A 19,282-nucleotide genomic window follows, 5' to 3' on the forward strand; every position below is an offset into this window, starting at 1 on the left:
ATTATTCTCTGCCTATGGCTAACATTTGCATATTGCAATGCCCTCGCATAGTTTACCAAAGACCTGCCTATTGCATTGTAAGAGGTCAACAAAGATTCCGCCAGCCACTTCAGGATTTGGTATATATTTTTGATCTTTTCGCAAATAGCATTGCCATCGACCAATATTTTCAGGGCCAGCCTCATTTCAGCAGTTCAGGCGGCGTGACTAGATTTAGCGGCGGATATTTTCATTTTCCTCAGATGCATAACGGAACTAAGTTGGCTATACGAGTAAAACTATTTAAACTACACATATGTCATTGACTATAGGACCCGACGACAAGGTCTTGCAATCATCCGTACACATTACGATATCAATGCCGTATGGAGGGGATGGAATAAAGCAGAGGTAGAGGTTAAGTAGTTCCGGAGATATCAAACAGCCTTGGGGAACTCCCTGTTTCTTTCTACAGGTCTTAGGCTTCTTAATTCTGAATTCCACAAACGACTGGCGCCCACACATACAGTTGAAGGGAAATCTTCTCCATGTCTTCGAACAGCTTGCAATGGTTGACGGTGTCGAAGGCCTTCAATAGGTCAAGTGGAACCATGACGATTCAGTCGCACGTCCTGTTCTGGTTCAGTTCTGGACTGTTCATTTTCCGGTCAACTGGGAAATTGCTTTTAATCTCGGGAAGGAGTAGTGCCTCCAGAAACTGGAGACAGGGGCGAAATTAGCACGTACGATTCGCGTCTTCTGGTATCCTTGCCTGGCTTTAGTAGCCATCATGTCAACTTTCCAGGGTTCTGGTACAATATGCGTGGCTAACGAAAGATTGAGGGAACTTGTGAGATACTCAACTCCGGTTTCATCCTGTTGCTTAGGCATATGCATTGAGATTCCCGTAAAGGCCCAACGCTTTTGATGATTTCGCGTTACGGATGACATCTACAACGTCGCTCAACGTAAATTGTGCTGATACCTCTTCGGCAGAGAGATGTGTTATACGGCGTAGCACGTTCTTCTTCGTCCAATTACTCTAGGGGTGTTCTATAAATTGTCGGTTAAAATAACACACTTACCTTTCCGGATCTTTTGTTGTCAACCCTGTTATTATTCTTCTTTTCCAGATTCGAGAGTGATTTAACCCTTGCCCACAATGTTGCATTGCTTCAGGTGATTTAACCGTTTCTTCAGCTTATGCTTATCACGCTCTTTTACTAGGTCTCTCCCCACTGCTGGAAAATTTGGTCTAATTGATGATGTCCCGGAAAATTTTCTCAGCTCACCAAGGGTCTGAGGGAATGGACAACTTTCTGAAACGGTAATTGGTAAATTCTCTGAACCCTTGCAAATCTGCTTTTCCATGGTTCAGAAAAGTACGGCGATCAGAGGTTATGAAGTGGGGTGGTCTGTTAGCGGAGACAATGGCAGGAAGATGATCTGGACCAAGGAAAATGACGGGTTGCCAGGACACGTCATTTATCGACTGGGTGCCACAAAGGTGATGTCTGGCTATGGTAATCTCCACTTATCCTCGTAGGAGCTTCTTTGTTCATTGTGCAAAATGTGGAGCAAATAATTGGCTCGGCCATCGCTGTACCACTTCCTAGAACGGAATGCCAGAGCTCACGATGAGCGTTGTAGTCCCCTAGAACCAAACGGACAAATAACGCAGGGAACAACTATTCATCTGCGGTATATACATTCCATATATGGGTCACTAGAAAAACTGGTATATAAGGAACATAATTCGTCCTCCTCCACTTCTTGTTCTATATTTACGCAAAACTTTCTAACCATCGCAATGCATGATTTTTCTCCGACTCAGTACGGAGTACATCTCTATTGAATTGTAGAAACGATGCATTCCCGGGGCGGTGAACAGCAACATGTGGTGTAAGATGCTATGTTTGTTGTTGTTGGTCTGTAGGGGTTTCTCGTATTACGACGAAGAAGTTGGTGACACGCTCTGAGATGTGCTTGGCACAGCATCACAGTTGTTCTGGAAGCGGCTTATACCAGGGCAGCCTCGGAAGTGCATTCCCTAATGGATGTACATCTCACCGATGTTGACATGTGATGGATGCGGATCTGGCAAACGGAACAGATCCACGCCCATGCACAGATCCTCGGCACGCCATGCACAGATCCTCGTCCTCCTCCACTTCTTGTTCTATATTTACGCAAAACTTTCTAACCATCGCAATGCATGATTTTTCTCCGACTCAGTACGGAGTACATCTCTATTGAATTGTAGAAACGATGCATTCCCGGGGCGGTGAACAGCAACATGTGGTGTAAGATGCTATGTTTGTTGTTGTTGGTCTGTAGGGGTTTCTCGTATTACGACGAAGAAGTTGGTGACACGCTCTGAGATGTGCTTGGCACAGCATCACAGTTGTTCTGGAAGCGGCTTATACCAGGGCAGCCTCGGAAGTGCATTCCCTAATGGATGTACATCTCACCGATGTTGACATGTGATGGATGCGGATCTGGCAAACGGAACAGATCCACGCCCATGCACAGATCCTCGGCACGGACCAAAAGAGCTCGATGAGAGCATTACGATTTTATTTCTATGGTGAAAAAATATACGAACACAAAGACATAATTGTTGAGGTAACGGCCTCTAGTCGAAGATTCCTCCGAATTAATACGGTGCATAGAACCGGGCGCCGTGAGATTGATTTACATCACTTACTTTCTTGTTGTTGTTGTAAGAGTATGTGATATGCACCTATGTTCGTCTCTCTGCTTAATCTGGCTTTGGGTCTATCTCACTCCATGCCCTATACGATTTTTTTTATGGCACTGCCGATTAGTAGTGATGCTGATCTCTGAACATTGTAAATTTTATGAAAAACCGATGTCTTACTCAAAGTTTTCCACTATACCAGAGAACCATAGGAGTCGATGTTGGCGTTGAACCCAGCATGACCTTTTCGGTCGTCGGGAAAGCCTATTAAATTTGGGATTTCTCTTGGTACGAGAAGATGTTTACTTTCAAACTTGCTCACCACCCTCATTTACTAGATTTCCCTCATCAAGATAGACGAGAATTCCCTGTCGATGAACTTCCTGAGTTAGTTCATCGATCTTCGATAGCCTCTCTTCCGCTTAACTAATCGTGTCACAGATCTGGTTGAGGTGTTGGGAGACTTTTCGACCAAGGTTTTGGTCGGGGTTCCATCCTCAATAGCCGTACTGCCTCGGAATATTAGTTTTATCGGTTGCTGCCGATGGTCCCGACTTCATGAAGTTGTTTGCTTTCGCTGAGGCCGAGACCAGATTATCGTCAACTACAGTCGCTGGAATGTCTGTGGTATCAAGATCGTCAACCGAAAAGCTGTCGCCGGCCTCAGTAGAAGCACTACCCTGGCTAAGGCTCAGAACCAGTGTCCGTTCCAGTAGATCTAGAATTTGTTGGCTTTGTTCATTTGACCCATCTTACATCTGTTTCCACGCGAGGAATATGCAAATATGCGCCACAAAATCTACGCCCACTCTGTTCACCACATGGACGGCAGAGGTGAGAACAGAGCTGAATGTCATGGTCGATGGTAGCACAAACTACACCAACATTTTAGGGGTCACATTCGACAGTATGTTCATGTCATCCGCGCATGCCACAGCTAACTGCGACAAGCCAAGATGTAGGAACAAGGTCCTCAAGTCCCTAACCTGCAGATAAAGAAAGCTTGTTGACCACATATAACGCGAAAGGTCCTATGGTAAGCTATGCCAGTGTGATCCACGAATATAAGTGCACCGCGATGGAAAAATATTCAAACCTGTCAGAATGTCGCCATGAGAGCTGCGACAATGTGCCTCCACATGTCTTCAGACGGTCCACCTACATGAGGAGACCGAGATTCTTCCGGTACGGCAACACATTGGCATGCTTTCGTTGCAGTACTTGCTCGAGTGTTACCGTGAGAGCCATCCTGGCATGTCAGGAGGGATCTTCATGATCTAGAAAGAGAGGTCCAACGTTGCAAGAGAGAACCTCTATCAAACAGCTTTAAATAGCATTCACACGGATGCAGTCGCTGATGCCATAAACAATTATCGTGTGAATGCGGTTCTCGGGGAACATCCCTCATTTATCTCAGCCAAAGAGCGTCAGCTGCCACGACAAACCAGAGTAGTTTTGACACAACTGCGCTCAGGATGATGCAGCCGTCTAAATTCCTATAGGGCAAGGATCGATGACACCGTGCAAAACATCTGCGCAACATGCAGCATAGGCTCGCACGACGGCACACTGCACCTTTTCAACAGACCTGCCAAACCTACTTCACTAACTCCAGTAGATCTGTGGTTACATCTCATCGAAGCAGCCACATTCCTAGAACTGGAGATAGACCCAGAGTCAGATTAAGCAGATGAACGTAGAAACATAAAATAAAACAAGAAAAAGAGTATCAGTCGGCTTTGCCGACCGAGATATACCCTCAGCCTATGTGAATTGGTCTTAAACTGAACTTTTACGAAATGTTGTGTGGGAGGTAGCAGTCGGAGTGGACCGATAGAGCCCATATTGGAACCTCATCTATATCTCGTAGACATATTACGATGTGCAAAGTATGGACGGAATCGGTGACTCCCTTCTAGAGTTATCCTGCGAAAATTTTTTCCGAATATTTTTGAACTTTTGTGGTGGAGGTACCTGAAGGAGTGGATAGATATTGTCCATCTTCGACCTTAAACTAAGTTTGGAAAAATATTAAGATCCGTTCGAGAGTTATCGTGCGCTCCAGGCATCCAGACAGACGGACGGAATTGGCTAAATAGGCTCCAAATTGTCAGAAACGGATTTCGTCCAAACATACTTTTATTTCGATGAGGCACATCTTGCCCGTATGAAAGTGTAATACCCTCGTTAGCATAAATGCTGAGGTTATAACACTGTTACAACAACAACCGTCCCGTCAACCGTAGGCTGGGTTTCCCAATCCTGCTTTTTTCATTTATCAAGTTATTGTCCATAGGCGAGGCGGATTTGTTGTCATCGTTAGATTTTTGTGTTTCAATATTATTTTTGTTTAATTTGTTCGAATCCGTATCTCGCCATGATTTTTATCCCTTGCGGGAGAAAAGAAGTCCCATATAATTGAATTACAAATATAATCGGGCCACGATATTTGATATGAGGGAATTCTACCTTTGTCCCTTTTAAGATGTTCGTGGAAAATAAACAGCTCTACCAACGGAATTGAGATGTTGTTTTGTTATCCTTTTGTACTTAGTACTTGTAGTTGTTGTTGCAAATATGTTGCATCTATCCCGGATGAAGTACACTACTTCTGTTGTTAAAATATATTTGCCATGCAAAAAATTATCTTCTCAAATACATTGACCCATAAACCCAAAGATGACCATTTACTTAATTTATCAGAACATTTGCCAAAGAAAACATTGTTGTTCATAAACAGAAGTCGTTTATCGCAATTAGTGATACATACATACATAAATTTGTACATATCTATATGATGTAAAATTTTGTATTCTATGAATCACTTTCTCGCAACACAAATTATACAATTTTAAACAAACTGTTTAAATCAGGAAATTTCAATTTTTCTGCAGTAAATAAACAGTCGTCTCGTCATCATTACAAAATATTTCCGAGAAACTAAATTGTTATAATTGTTATTTTGGAACAACAAACCAAACAACATGTCATGGATAATCAACAACAATAGCAATTGAGATTTTGTCAATTTCAGGAAAAAAATCATCCAAATTACTATTCAGATGACTGACAGACAGCAAATGGCAATTCCCTTTCGTTTCATGCTTGAATTCAAACATATTGATATATAAAATTTAGTACCATTGTTTAAATAGTAATGAAACATTTTTACATTATTTAATATTTTGATTGAATACATTTTTCTTTTTCTCCCCATTTTACAGCAATACACAATTGGCACGGTGATGTTCGTTGCGGCCTGGCCTTAGATGTTGGTGATTCGGTAGAAATTTTAGAGGAATGTCCACACTGGTTCCGCGGCACATGTCCACGCAAATCACGAGCTGTGGGAATATTTCCCAAAACCTATATACACATAAAAGACTTAAGCAAAATCGATCCCGTTGTTGCAGAATGTACACAAGTCCTAAGAGAATGGTCAGAAATATGGAAAAAGTTATTTGTGGTATGTAAATATTTTGTTTTATATTTTGTTGGGAATTATTAACATTTATTTTTATTCTTTTTATAGGATCGTGAAACATACAAATTTACCACATTACGCAAAGTAATGCTCTCCATATTGGAAAGCCGTCGCGAATTGTTGGGCGCCACTTTAACCCAAGATCAAACGTTGGAATTGCAAATGACAGTTGTGTCAAAAATTGATTGGGGTAATCGGTAAGTAAAAAATAACCAATATTTTGTGGGGGGTTATTTTAATAGACAGTTAAAAAGATAACATTCAGCAAATATCAATTACGGACCAAATACAAATCGGCACATTGCTTTTCACCATCTACAATATATATATATATATATATATATATATATATATATATATATATATATATATATAATTCGTTACAATATCAAAAATGCAATGCGGGATTATAGTACGTTTACATATAACTAGATCTAGTAAATCCTTTGGATTTAAATTGTCAAATCCATTGTGTATGGGTCCAAATAAATCCTTATAAAAGAAGTTAAACCGGCACGAAAACCCAATGTAAACATTACGTTAAGCTCGGTCTTTAGTATAATCACAAAAACATTTAAAGCATACTTTTAGGATGTATGAATTTATGTTGACTGCAAAGTACAGTGGCGAGCATTGATAAATTAATGATCATTTTGTTGTTGTTGTAGCAACGCAAATATGCTCGTTCGTGTATTATTTCAGTTATCAGGTTTCGGCTCTTCTGTATCCAGGCCCAAAAATTCTGTGAGTGGGCATGTGTTGAGTATCGTAGCATCAATTCGGTCCCAATACGAATTGAGGCGCCTGCATCGTCCGGATCTTAACTGGACTAAAACCACTTGTGTTACCTTGGCAGCTGGGTTCTCCTGCTGCGATGGATAGGGAGCGGTTCAAAAGTACGGCATTCACATTGTATCCCTCAATGTGAATACTATCTAAGCCTGCGTGTGAAAGCTCGTTGATTTAGAGGTTCACGTTTATCACTTTGGAACTCTCTCTCTCTAGATCATAAAGATCTCTCGTTGACAGGGATGCTTATGGCGGTAGCACCCAAACAGGTACTGCATCGACAACATCCTTTTGTGGTGATGCACCGGTAAAACCTTCGTCTCCTTATAAATTATAAAGATGGTCCACTGGTGCAATGAGGAGGCACCCTGTTGCAGTCCTCAGGGCGACATTCTGGCAGCTTTTAATATTCGTCCATTGCATAGCGCTAACATTTGCATACCACGCTGGCGCCACATAGTTTACCACAAAGCGCCCTATCGCCTTGTAAAAGGTCAACAAGGTTTCTTTGTCAGCACACCAAGAGCTGCCGGCCAGCGACTTGAGGAACTTTTTCCTAATTCTTCTAAGCGTATCAGTAGGCTTTCCAAACATGGATATACCCTCAGCCTTTGTGAATTAGGACTTTCACCGGCTACATAGCCGGAATCCTAAAATTGTGTATTAAGGGGGTTCTCAGAATATGGTGGCTTTGTTTGGACGTCTGCACTTGCCGACAAACATATCGAGTCTTTTAGGTACTTTCTTAATGATTGTGGACGTTCTGAATAAATGCTTACATTTTGCTAATAAAATTGAGTTGGATTAAGGTACACTTTTGAGTAGTAGATACCGGATGGAATGGAATGGGCCTTCATAGGCCATTTTGTAAGTGAATTTTTTTCCCTTTTTTATCGCTCCCACGAGCCATTGTAGTTGGTTACCGTAGAATTTAGAGCTATTGGACCACGTACATTTGTAAGAAATTTTACAAAGTTTCTTTCAAACCGAATCCTCAATTTATAAGTAATCTTGCTCGTCAGTTTTTATTATGGCTTTTTTATTGATTCTAATCTGCCGTGCGGAGTTGTTTTTCCTCACTTTTTTTCTCCTATCGGACGCCTCCCCAGGTGGTGGATAGGGGAATGCTCGTCAGAGATTGCTCACTGAAGGGTACCGCAAAAATAAAATATGCGGGGCGAACCAAAAAAAAAGGGGGAAAAGGCAGTGTCTGTTCCCACATTGGGCGACTGCAAACAGCGTCTGTACTCCAGTGGAGCGGCTGAATGCGGAGACGGTAAACTCCAAACCCTTTAGAAGGCAACGGGAAACCACTAAAGTAATATCCCATGAAAATCATACAATCAAAATGGAAACACAAAATAACAATCGGCCCTCAGTCTCCGGCCAAACGAGGGTGCTAAGAATCCCCGGAGGTAAAACAAAACTTAACATCGGAACATGGAATGTTCGAAGTCTTTATGAGCTTGGAAAATTGGATAACACCATAAGCGAGATGAAGCGGCTGCAAATAGATATATTGGGTATAAGTGAGACATGGTGGACCGAAAGCTCAGAGTTCTTCTCTGAAAATACAAAGGTTTATCACTCAGGCAATGTTGACGGAATCCACAGAAAGGGCGTTGTTATCTTAGTTAAAAGTAACATTACAACCAGTGTGACAGGATGCTTCCCGATTTCGGATAGGGTGATGATGATCAAAATATCCGGAAAACCGGTTAACTTGAACGTAATACAAGTGTATGCACCCACATGTGATGGCGACAATCTCGAGGTAGAACAATTTTACAGTGATGTGGAAAAAGTGTTGATAATGACGAAACCCCATGATATCACAATAATACAGGGGGATTTTAATGCGAAAGTTGGAAAGGAAGAAACAACTGATGTTACAGGTAAATTTGGGTTGGGCCAACGTAACGAAAGAGGAGAAAGGCTAATTCAATTTTGCCAAGAACACAAGTTTAAAATTAGTAACACTATGTTCAATCTCTATCCGAGACGATTATATACTTGGAAGTCGCCACAAGACAGCAATAATAATATAGTCAGAAACCAAATCGACTACATAATTATCAATAAGCGATATTCTTCCTGCGTGAGTAGATGCTCCACATATCCCGGTGCTGACGTTCCATCAGATCACACCCTCCTACTTTGTAAGATTGGTATAAAATTGGCTATCACCCGCAGGAGAAACCCCCGGAAGAAAATAGATTTCGAAAAGCTTAGCGACCCCTTTATGAAACAAACAATGAAAGATCAAATAAACGCCAAACTATCCTTCGTTGGGGACAACAATGAACAGCAATGGAACAGTTTAAAAGAATCCATCAACAACGTGTCGAAAGATGTATTAGGTACAACTACAACTAGACGGAAGAAGAACAACTGGATAACAGAAGAAATACGTGCACTTCGAGAAGAACGGAGCAAATACAGAAATAATAACTATGAAAAATATTGGGAATTGAATCAAGAAATTAAAACCGCAATTCGTGCCGCGAAAAATGCACAAATAAACAGAGATTGCCAGGAAATTGAAAGATTACAACTTCTCCATGACGATTTCAATCTCCACAAAAAAATGAAAGAGGCATCCGGTATATATGCAAAAAGAACGTCCGCGTTTATTTGCGACGATAATAATGTAGCTCACTACGAACGTGAGGATAAGAGTAAACTATGGGAGAGATATATCAGAAATTTATTTACTGACGAGAGTCGAACCCAGTTCCTAACCAATACACACCAAATCGGTATTCCAGGAAGACTAATCAATGAGGAAGAATTGGAATCGGCAATAAAATCTATGAAAGACAAAAAGGCACCGGGGCCAGATGATATACCTGTCGAAGTACTCAAATTAATAGAAGGAAACAATAAACAACTACTATTGGGGTTGTTTAACCAAATTTATATTACCGGGGAATATCCGCAAGATTGGCTCCAATCAACATTTATACCTATACCCAAGAAAAATAATGCGAATACGTGTGGTGACTTCAGGTTAATTAGTTTAATGAGCCATGCCCTGAAAATATTTCTAAAAATAATACACAGAAGAATATACCCACTATGTGAGGCACACATGGGGCAGACGCAATTTGGATTCAATGAAGGTATGGGAACGCGAGAAGCACTACTTGGACGTAACGTATTAATACAAAAATGTCGAGAAGTTCAAAAAGACGTATATATTTGCTTCGTCGATTATGAGAAAGCATTTGATACGGTGAAACATGATAAACTGATGAATATCTTGACTTCTATTGGGCTAGACGAATGGGATATAAGATGCATTAAAAATTTATACTGGAATCAAGTAGCAAATATTAATGTAGATGGTGAATTAACAGACAATGTTCAAATTTCAAAGGGTGTAAGACAAGGATGTGTTTTGTCTCCCCTTCTATTCAACATATATTCAGAACAAATATTCGTAGAATCCATTGCTAGAAAGAACATTGGTATTGCTATAAACAATACGCTAATTAATAATATCCGTTACGCCGACGATACTACGTTACTAGCAAGCAGTTTTGCGGGGCTACAAAGATTATTAGATGTACTTGTGAAAACAAGCGAAATATATGGATTACGTATTAACATAAAAAAGACCAAATATATGATTGCGAGCAGAAAGTCTGTGGAAACAACTGCACCTATGTTAATAAGTAATACCGAAATAGAAAGAGTTAAAACGTTTAAATACCTGGGAGTCCAGATTAATGATCAGTGGGATATGTCGAAAGAAATCAAGTGCAGAATTGAAATGGCACGAAATTCATTTTTTAAATATAAAAAAACGCTTACAAGTCATGATATAAGCCTAACAACAAAAATGCGCTTTGTTAAATGTTACATATGGCCAGTACTATTATACTCAGCCGAAACCTGGACGGTAAAAGTAACAGATCAGAAAAGATTAAATTCGTTTGAAATGTGGATATATCGCCGTATTTTAAAAATTCGTTGGACTGAACGTATCTCAAATGAAGAAGTGCTTAGACGCATGAATACCGAACATCAAATTACACGTATGATAAAAACCAGAAAAACTGCCTATTTGGGCCATTTAATGAGGAATGAAAAATATAAGCTGCTCCAAGCCATTATACAGACCAATATCGAAGGAAAAAGATCCAGAGGAAGAAAAGAAACAACATGGATAAGTAACATTAAAGAATGGACGGGTGTGCAAAACGAACGAATTCTTTTAAATGCCGCCAGAAACCGAAGCCTTTCGATAATTGAATAGAACATATTTAATTGTACTATAATATTAACAATTAGTTAAGTTAATTTATGTAACACTGCATTATAATTGTATGATCGCTAACATCCGAACACGGATTGGCAATAAAGAAGAAGAAGAAGAATCTGCCTCCAAATTCAAGATCAGAAAGGACGTCACCTGGAAGTTGGTTTGGCTGGGCAGTTGAAAAGGTGCAGCGTAGCATGTTGCACGCTGGGCAGATGTTCTGCGTTGTGTCATCAACCCTGGGGGCTGATTCTGTAACTTTTTAACAACTTTACTCATCGTTTATTTTACAACAATTTAATTTGGGGCTGGATTCTTGTTCTATGAAAATTTCAAATGAAAAATATTTTCTTTATAATTTTTTTCATTTGACAATATTCTCCTTTATTAAAGTTTTCCAACTCTTATTTAAAATAAGAGATTTTGTTCATGATAATTTCTCCTCTGGCAAATCTACAGGTATGGTCTTATTGGATGTGAAGTCAGTATTTGATTGCGTTTGGCACAACGGGCTGATCTACAAAATGATCAAATTGAAATTCCCTATTGAAATCACAAAAATTATACAAAATTTCTTGTGTGAAAGAACATACATACATGGTCTCAATCGGTTCATCCTGGTCAGCGAGAAAAGCGATTGCCGCAGGATATCCACAAGATTCCTGCCTTTCTCCTATTTTATACAACATATATACCTCATATTTTCCTGATCTTCATGGATGCACAGCATCAATCTTCGCAGATGACACCGCCATACTTTGTTCTGGTACATTATCAAACAATATAATTGATTGCCTAGAATCAGCCTTGATAACATTAAGCAAGTATTTTTCCAAATGGAAAATTCTTCTCAATACTGACAAAACGGAAGCTATATTCTTCACAAGAAAACGATCTCCGCGATTCATACCACAGCGACAAATTCTTTTTAATAACCAGAACATTACTTGGAAGAACGAAGTAAAATATTTGGGTCTCATACTGGACACCCGAATAACATTTAAGAGTCACACACCATATGCTGTGGATAAAATAAATAAAATCATCAGATTGTTATACCCTTTAATCAATAGAAGATCTGAGCTGAGTTTAAATAACAAAAAACTACTCTATAAAAGCATTTTTCAACAACTTATGTTTTATGGCGCCCCAGTATGGTCATCATCGGCGATGTGCCATATCAAAAAATTACAAATTTCTCAAAAAAAATTCTCAAAATGATATACAACCCACCATGGTTATTCTCAACTCAACGTCTACATCATATGGCAGACATCGAATTAGTTCAACAAAAGATAAACAAGCTGACAGAAAATTTTATTGGAAAATGTCAAATATCCCAATATCAGCATATTAATGATTTAATATCATCATAATTTTACCTCTTTAACGTAAATTACACCAAAATTGTTTAAAAGGGTTTTGTTTTTGCTTACTTCCCATTTAATGTTTATATTAACTTATCTACTCTAACTTATCTACTCTATCTACTCTCGTGGTTTCAAATCTGTTCGCGTTCACAAAATTGGATGCTGCACTCAAAAGTTATATGCGATTTTACTCTCATGTAAAGAAAAAAATATTTAAAATTTCCTATTGTGTTGTAATAAGAACATGTATATATGAATCATTAGCAGCATTTAATATCTTTCGCGGAAAATCAAAAAAATATTGAAGAAATCTTGGAATAAATTTTATTTATTCTAAATCAGAGTCCAAAAAATCTCTAAAAAAATAATGTAAAAATACGTACAGAATCTAGACAACGCGTAGAAAAATGTGAGACCAAAATTATAAAGATCGCGTTTATAACTTGCATATTACAGCAACAACAAAGAACGGAAACTTATTGTTGGAAATTATTTCAAAAATATATTTTTGGTAAATTTAAATTGTAAATTTTAAAGCCAAAAAATAGATTTTTTCAGAAAATTTACGCACCAAATTTTCGCCTTTGGACTCCTATTACTAGGAAGCTGTACGGAGCACACTCATGTGATATACACCGAACGACGTGGAATCCCGAGTTCTACAATCCTGGTTTATTATCTAGTTGCACCCTCTAATTATAAGAAAAATTCAAAACTTCAAAATGTTAGCATCGATTTTAGGGGGATGCAGTGTATATATCGAAAAGTCATACATTAGAACCATGTTGCCCAAGGGGTATTCTTCAATTCTTTCTTTGAGCTTATGTCTGAATTTTCCGTGGTTTGACCAGAAATCAAGAAAGAACACAAAAACACTTGTAAACTTCAACACATTTTTAGACATTTTTTAATATTACCACCAACGCAGCTTCCACGAAAATTATTTGTTATGGTCCATATTATGAGATCGTGTCTAAAACACTTCAATTAATATAAATATATTCATATTTTATAAAATATATTAACAGTTCGCGACTTATTAAATGGTGAACCTCAACTTCAACAATTGAAAAACTTTTTTGAATATTACCATATACCCTCGTTAGCATAAATGCTGAGGCTATAAAAAACCTTAAACTTTACATGTTCCAAATTTTGTGTGGGAGATACCCTAAGGAGTGGTACGATGTACGTTCCATATTTGGACGTAATCCAGGTATGTACGCGAGTGTTATGTTAGCCACAACCAAGTTTAGTTAGTGCCAGCAGATTTTTTGAGCTCCAGGCCATTATCTCAAAAAATATGGAGTTGTCCCCGAAAAAGAATATACCGTCAAGGAAAAGAATACAAAGTCAAAATTTCGATTTTTAACAAAAAATGTGCCGTTTACTGACCATTAATCGGTCAAAAAATTTAAGGAAAATTCTCTTATTTGAAGACAAAATTTTGATGTATTCAATAAACTCACAAAAATATATGAGGACTAAACACCAAATTTCTGTAATTTTGGGTGTATAATTTGCCTAAAACCTTAAAAACCCGACAATTGGGCGGTACCGTTCCACGGGGGTTATATTAAAATATCAATATCAACAATTCTCTGTAAAAATATTTCGCAAGACCTGGCGAAGACTAAATACCAAATATCAGCTACATTGGTTGTTTAATGTGGCTAAAACCTTGAAAATACCGAAAATCGGGCGATACTGTTCTATTGGAGCTATATCAAAACATGGGCCTATGTACATAATTTTTATCAGAAAAGTTTTTTGGTCCATGGAAACCCTCAATGCAAAATTTCGGCGTATTTGGGCGTGAAACATATGTAAAATCTTCAAAATTCCGAAAATCGGGAGGTACCGTTATATGTGGTCTATATCAAAACGTGGACCTATGTCCATAATTTTTATCGGAAAAGTTTTTTGTAAAGTGAAAACCCCGCATCTCAAAATTCAACCAATTTGGTTGATAAGTTTAGCTAAAATATTCAAAATACCGAAACATTAAGAGGCACCATTGCATGGAGACTATCCCAAAACGTGGACCGACCATCCCAATTTTTTGCTCTCGACATTGTCAGTGAACTATAAGTGCTTATACCAAAATTCATCTGCCAACGCCAACTCGTTTCATATTTGGTCACCGTTTATTTGAACTCGCGACATAGTGCGGCGTTTTTTTGAGGTTATGTGCCATTATCTCGGGAACTATGGACTTGCCCTCGAAAAAAATTACAATGACGGGGGCCGCACGAACATCCTGTCACTAAACTGCACTTATTTCAAATTTTGTGTGGGAGGTTCCTGAAGGAGTGGACCGATATAATCCATCCACGGACAAAACATCCAAAATTGCCTTGGAAAATAAATAACTCTTGCCGAGACAAAATGCATGATTTATATATTTTAAATTCTGCCAAAGATAACGAATATGGGTTTATTTATATTTAAAATCGTAAATATTTATTTTTTAAAAAAAGTAGCATACAAAATTAGTTTTTGTTTTTCTATCATCATAATCACAATACTTTTGTTTATAAACAAAATTTCTAAAAATATATAGTTTTTATTTTTATAAAAATGTCATTATTAGTTATTATTATAAAAAATGTATAGCAAATATTTCTTAACTAACAAAGTCTAATAAAGAAGAATTTAGAGGGGTTGGGTGGAGGACAATAACACGTACATTTTAGATTTTGTTTTTTAAAAAAGCCTTTTTCAATTTAATTTTTCAAATGGAAGCGTTTAACGGACTCATAGAAGACAATTACAAAAAAATTACATAGAACAATAATTGTATGCTAAAAAGATAAAAGTAATTTTTTAAAAGAAAATCTGTTTTAAACTTATATATTTTCTACTATAATTGATGGCGTTTTATTTTTCGTTCTTTAAAATTAAATAAAATTATTATTTTTCGAGAAGTCGAAGTCGTCGTTAATTGAAACATTTGATAAAATGCTTTGTCTTTTGTTGTTGTTGTAACTTAAAGTATTTGTTGAAAGTTGAAAAATATGTGGGAGGAGGGGGGAGGGCAGTGTTGTTGTAGATGTGTAAAAAATAATTTTTCAATTTTGGCCTGATATTTATACAAAAAAATAAATTGCACAGATTGTTTTCGAGTACAAGAATGACAAAACATTTTTTTACAAAATCATAAAAAAAAACAATAAGAATGGTTTACAAAAAAATCGTTTAAAATAAAATTAAAAAAAAAAAAATAATTATAAAATTATGTAATTTTTTTGCATTACAAAATATGTATCTATAGGAGCGGTTTACTAAAATATGTATTTATAAAAAAAGATTGTAAAATTTAAAATTATATAAAATAATAAAAATGAGAAATCATTTGTTGCCTTTCCATCGTCGTCGGATGATTCATTGCATTGGAATTGTGGTTGCTGTTGATGTTGTTGTTGTTGCTGTGGACTATTTTTGAAAATGCCTAATTTATGTTTCAGTTTCTTTGCCAAAACTATCCACTTGTGGATAAATTGGATGCATTTCCAATGTTGAGGGTGCCGAGGGGGTCCTTGAGGTACCCAAGAGATTACATAATTCCTGTACCATTTCTGAATAGGATTTGGTATTGACATTTTGTCCAACAAAATGCAAAAGCAAAAAGTCACCAATCTGCAAGAGAAATACAAAATAGAATTATTTTTTTTAATTTAATTTTAAGTGGAAAAATTTCAACTTACATCCAAGCGTCTAACAAGACTTGAGATTTCCTTGCTTTGACCAGAACGATAAGAACGCTTGATAATGGTTTCGCGGGTGGTGGGCATGGTGACAACCATAAAGGAATAAACCAAAGAAATACCAGTGATGACAGACAAGATGATGAACCAGAACCTGTGAAAAAAAATGAAGAGAAAACATGGCATTAAAACATTCTCAAAAGGATCCCAATGGGTTTGGGAAGAATCAAATCAAGTCAATTCTCAACTCTCTCTACTTACCACAAGAAAATATAAATCTTCTCATTCAAAATATTCAAAGCCAAAACGCACAAAGTGTCGTGTTTCTGCACCGAACCGCTGGGGCCAACCTTGTGGAAGGTACACTTGGTGAGTCTGGGGAAAACTTCAATCATTGGATCGAAACGTTCATTTTGATCCATATTGGAGAATTTAATGACATCTGTACCATAGGTCATAAAGGCACCACCCAAAAATTTATCCACCAAAAAGATGTTCACAATGACATTGACAAAATTCAAAGCCTCACAAAAGAAATAGGCAAACGAATAGCCGGCATGGGAATTCAAACTGTCCATCAAATATTTGATAATGCGATTTTGGCGATCTTTGCGATAATCCTCCGGTATAGAGACCATGCCACGTAAGCCATCGGTAATCATGCGCATTTTGCCATCTTCCATGTTTTTCCAAATCCAATGGGGTACATAGAACATGAGGCCCTAAGAAAAAAACAACAACAAAATTAGATTTTAGTATTTTGAAATCATATTTTATGACTCACCTGGAAAAACAACACAAACGGCACCCACTGATAATAGCTATGATATTTTCTCTCTTGACCATATTCATTGCCCAAACCATGAGACGCCACATCTGTACCAATTTGCCGATGCTGTTGACCCGGTATGGTAAAGGTGTAGGTAATCCAACAGAAGGTATTGATAACATGCATTGGTATGGAACCATCATTTATGCACGATATGGGATCACCTAAAATTAAAAAAAAAAAATTAATAAATATTTGACATTTTTTTAAAATAAAAAATAAGTAAATAAACTTTTATTAAATATTCGAAATTGTTCCCTTACTTTTTAAATTGTGTGGACAATTTATTCTAATTTAATTTAAACTCTACAAAAGTCATTTTATGCCAACAATTTATATCCACACACATACTCAGCAAAAGCCATTGTGCTTGTGTGGATTATGCAATTATGTTTTAGGTTATGTCATATTGCAAAGTTTTCAAATTGCATATTAACCCATTGTGGGGAATGGGTATAGAGAACCTACACTTTTCTTTGCAAGAACTTCAGCAATATTTTTTTTATAGAAAAAAAAAATTCAGCTAACTTTTTCCAAAGAAAAAGTGGAATAAGTTAAAATTTTCCACAGGAAAAGTGAATTCAGCTAAGTTTTTTTGTAGGAAAAGTCATTTCAGCTAACTTTTTTGATAGAAAAATGAATTCAGCTGTAGAAAAAGTGAATTCGGCTAACTTTTTTGATAGAAAAATGAATTCATTTGTAGAAAAAGTGAATTCAGCAAACTTTTTTGATAGAAAAGCTAACTTTTTCTTTAGATAAATTCAATTCAGCTAACATTTTTCATAGAAAAAGTGAATTCAGTAGACTTTTTCAAAAGGAAAAGTGAATTCAGCTAACTTTCCTCATAGATAAAGTGAATTCAGCTAATTTTTTTTCATCGAAGAAGTCAATTCAGCTAACTTTTTTCAAAGATAAAGTGAGTTCAGTTAACTTTTTCCATAATACAAGTGAATTCAGCTAACTTTTTTGCCATAAAAAAATAATTCAGCTAAATTTGTCTATAGAAAAAAGAACTCAGCTAACTTTCCTCATAGGTAAAGTGAATTCAGCTAACATTTTCAACAAAAAAGTCAATTTAGCTAACTTTTTCCATAGAAAATTGAATTCAGCTAAATTTTTCTATAGAAAACGTGAATTCAGCTAACTTTTTTCATAGAAAAAAATAATTCAGCTAACTTTTTTCCTTTGAAAAATGAATTCAGCTAACGTTTTCCATAAAACAAGTGAATTCAGCTAACTTTTTACACAACAAAAAAATAATTTAGCTAACTTTTTTCATAGAAAAGTGAATTAAGCCGACTTTTTTCCATTGAAAAGGTGAATTCAGCTAACTTTTTTCATAGAAAATAACACTTTCCATAGGAAAAGTGCATTCAGCTAACTGTTTCTTTAGAAAATAATAGAAAATGTGAATTCATCAAATATTTTCTATTGAAAAAGTGAATTCAGCTAACTTTTTTGTATAGACAAATTGACTCCACAGGACTTTTTTCACAGAAAAAGTGAATTCAGCAAACTTTCCTCATAGAAAAATTGAATTCAGCTAACTTTTTCTATTCAAAAAGTGTATTAAGCTAACCTTTTCCTTAGAAAAAGTAAATTCAGCTAACTTTTTTCAATTGAAAAAGTGAATTCAGCTAACTTTTTTCCACAAAAAAGTGAATTCAGCAAACTTTTTTCCATAGTAAATTCAGCTAACATTTTCCTATCAAAAAAGTGATTTCAGCTATCTTTTCCCATAGAAATAGTGAATTCAGTTAACTTTTTTCATATAAAAAATAATTGCAGATACATTTTTCCTTTGAAAAAGGGAATTCAGCTAACTTTTTTCATAGAAAAAGTGAATTGACTTGACTTTTTCAACAGGAAAAGTGAATTCAGCTAACTTTTTTCATAGATAATGTTAATTTAGCTAACTTTTTTCATAGATAATGTGAATTCAGCTAACTTTTTTCTTCGAAAAAGTGAATTCAGCATACTTTTTTCAATGGATAAAATGAATTCGGATAACTTTTTCATAGATACAGTGAATTTAGTAGACTTTTTCAATAGGAAAAGTGAATTCAGCTAAGTTTTTTCATAGATAATGTGAATTTAACTAACTTTTTCCATAGAAAAAGTGAACTCACCTAATTTTTTCGATAGAAAAAGTGCACTTA

At 36.6% G+C, this 19,282-nt stretch overlaps 2 protein-coding genes across 5 annotated transcripts in view; one reads left to right on the plus strand and one right to left on the minus strand.

Moving 5' to 3' along the window:
• spg (dedicator of cytokinesis spg) overlaps nucleotides 1-19,282 on the plus strand; it is a 296,364-nt gene that overhangs the window by 145,859 nt on the left and 131,223 nt on the right. For all 4 annotated transcript variants that reach the window (XM_073961576.1, XM_073961577.1, XM_073961578.1 and 1 more), the window contains 2 exons: nucleotides 5,905-6,146; nucleotides 6,213-6,361. In XM_073961576.1, coding sequence (XP_073817677.1) covers nucleotides 5,905-6,146; nucleotides 6,213-6,361 — 391 coding nt within the window. The remainder of the gene's footprint in view (nucleotides 1-5,904; nucleotides 6,147-6,212; nucleotides 6,362-19,282) is intronic.
• Nucleotides 15,024-19,282, minus strand: part of Inx3 (innexin 3) — a 35,860-nt gene continuing 31,601 nt past the window's right edge. The window contains exons 3-6 of the mRNA XM_073961603.1: nucleotides 17,079-17,287; nucleotides 16,556-17,016; nucleotides 16,295-16,448; nucleotides 15,024-16,226 (exon numbers count right to left, since the gene is read on the minus strand). Coding sequence (XP_073817704.1) covers nucleotides 16,044-16,226; nucleotides 16,295-16,448; nucleotides 16,556-17,016; nucleotides 17,079-17,287 — 1,007 coding nt within the window. The 3' untranslated portion in view covers nucleotides 15,024-16,043. The remainder of the gene's footprint in view (nucleotides 16,227-16,294; nucleotides 16,449-16,555; nucleotides 17,017-17,078; nucleotides 17,288-19,282) is intronic.

Source organism: Musca autumnalis, unplaced genomic scaffold (assembly GCF_047663935.1).
Source record: "Musca autumnalis isolate F117 unplaced genomic scaffold, ASM4766393v1 scaffold_1, whole genome shotgun sequence".
Classification (NCBI taxonomy): domain Eukaryota; kingdom Metazoa; phylum Arthropoda; class Insecta; order Diptera; family Muscidae; genus Musca; species Musca autumnalis.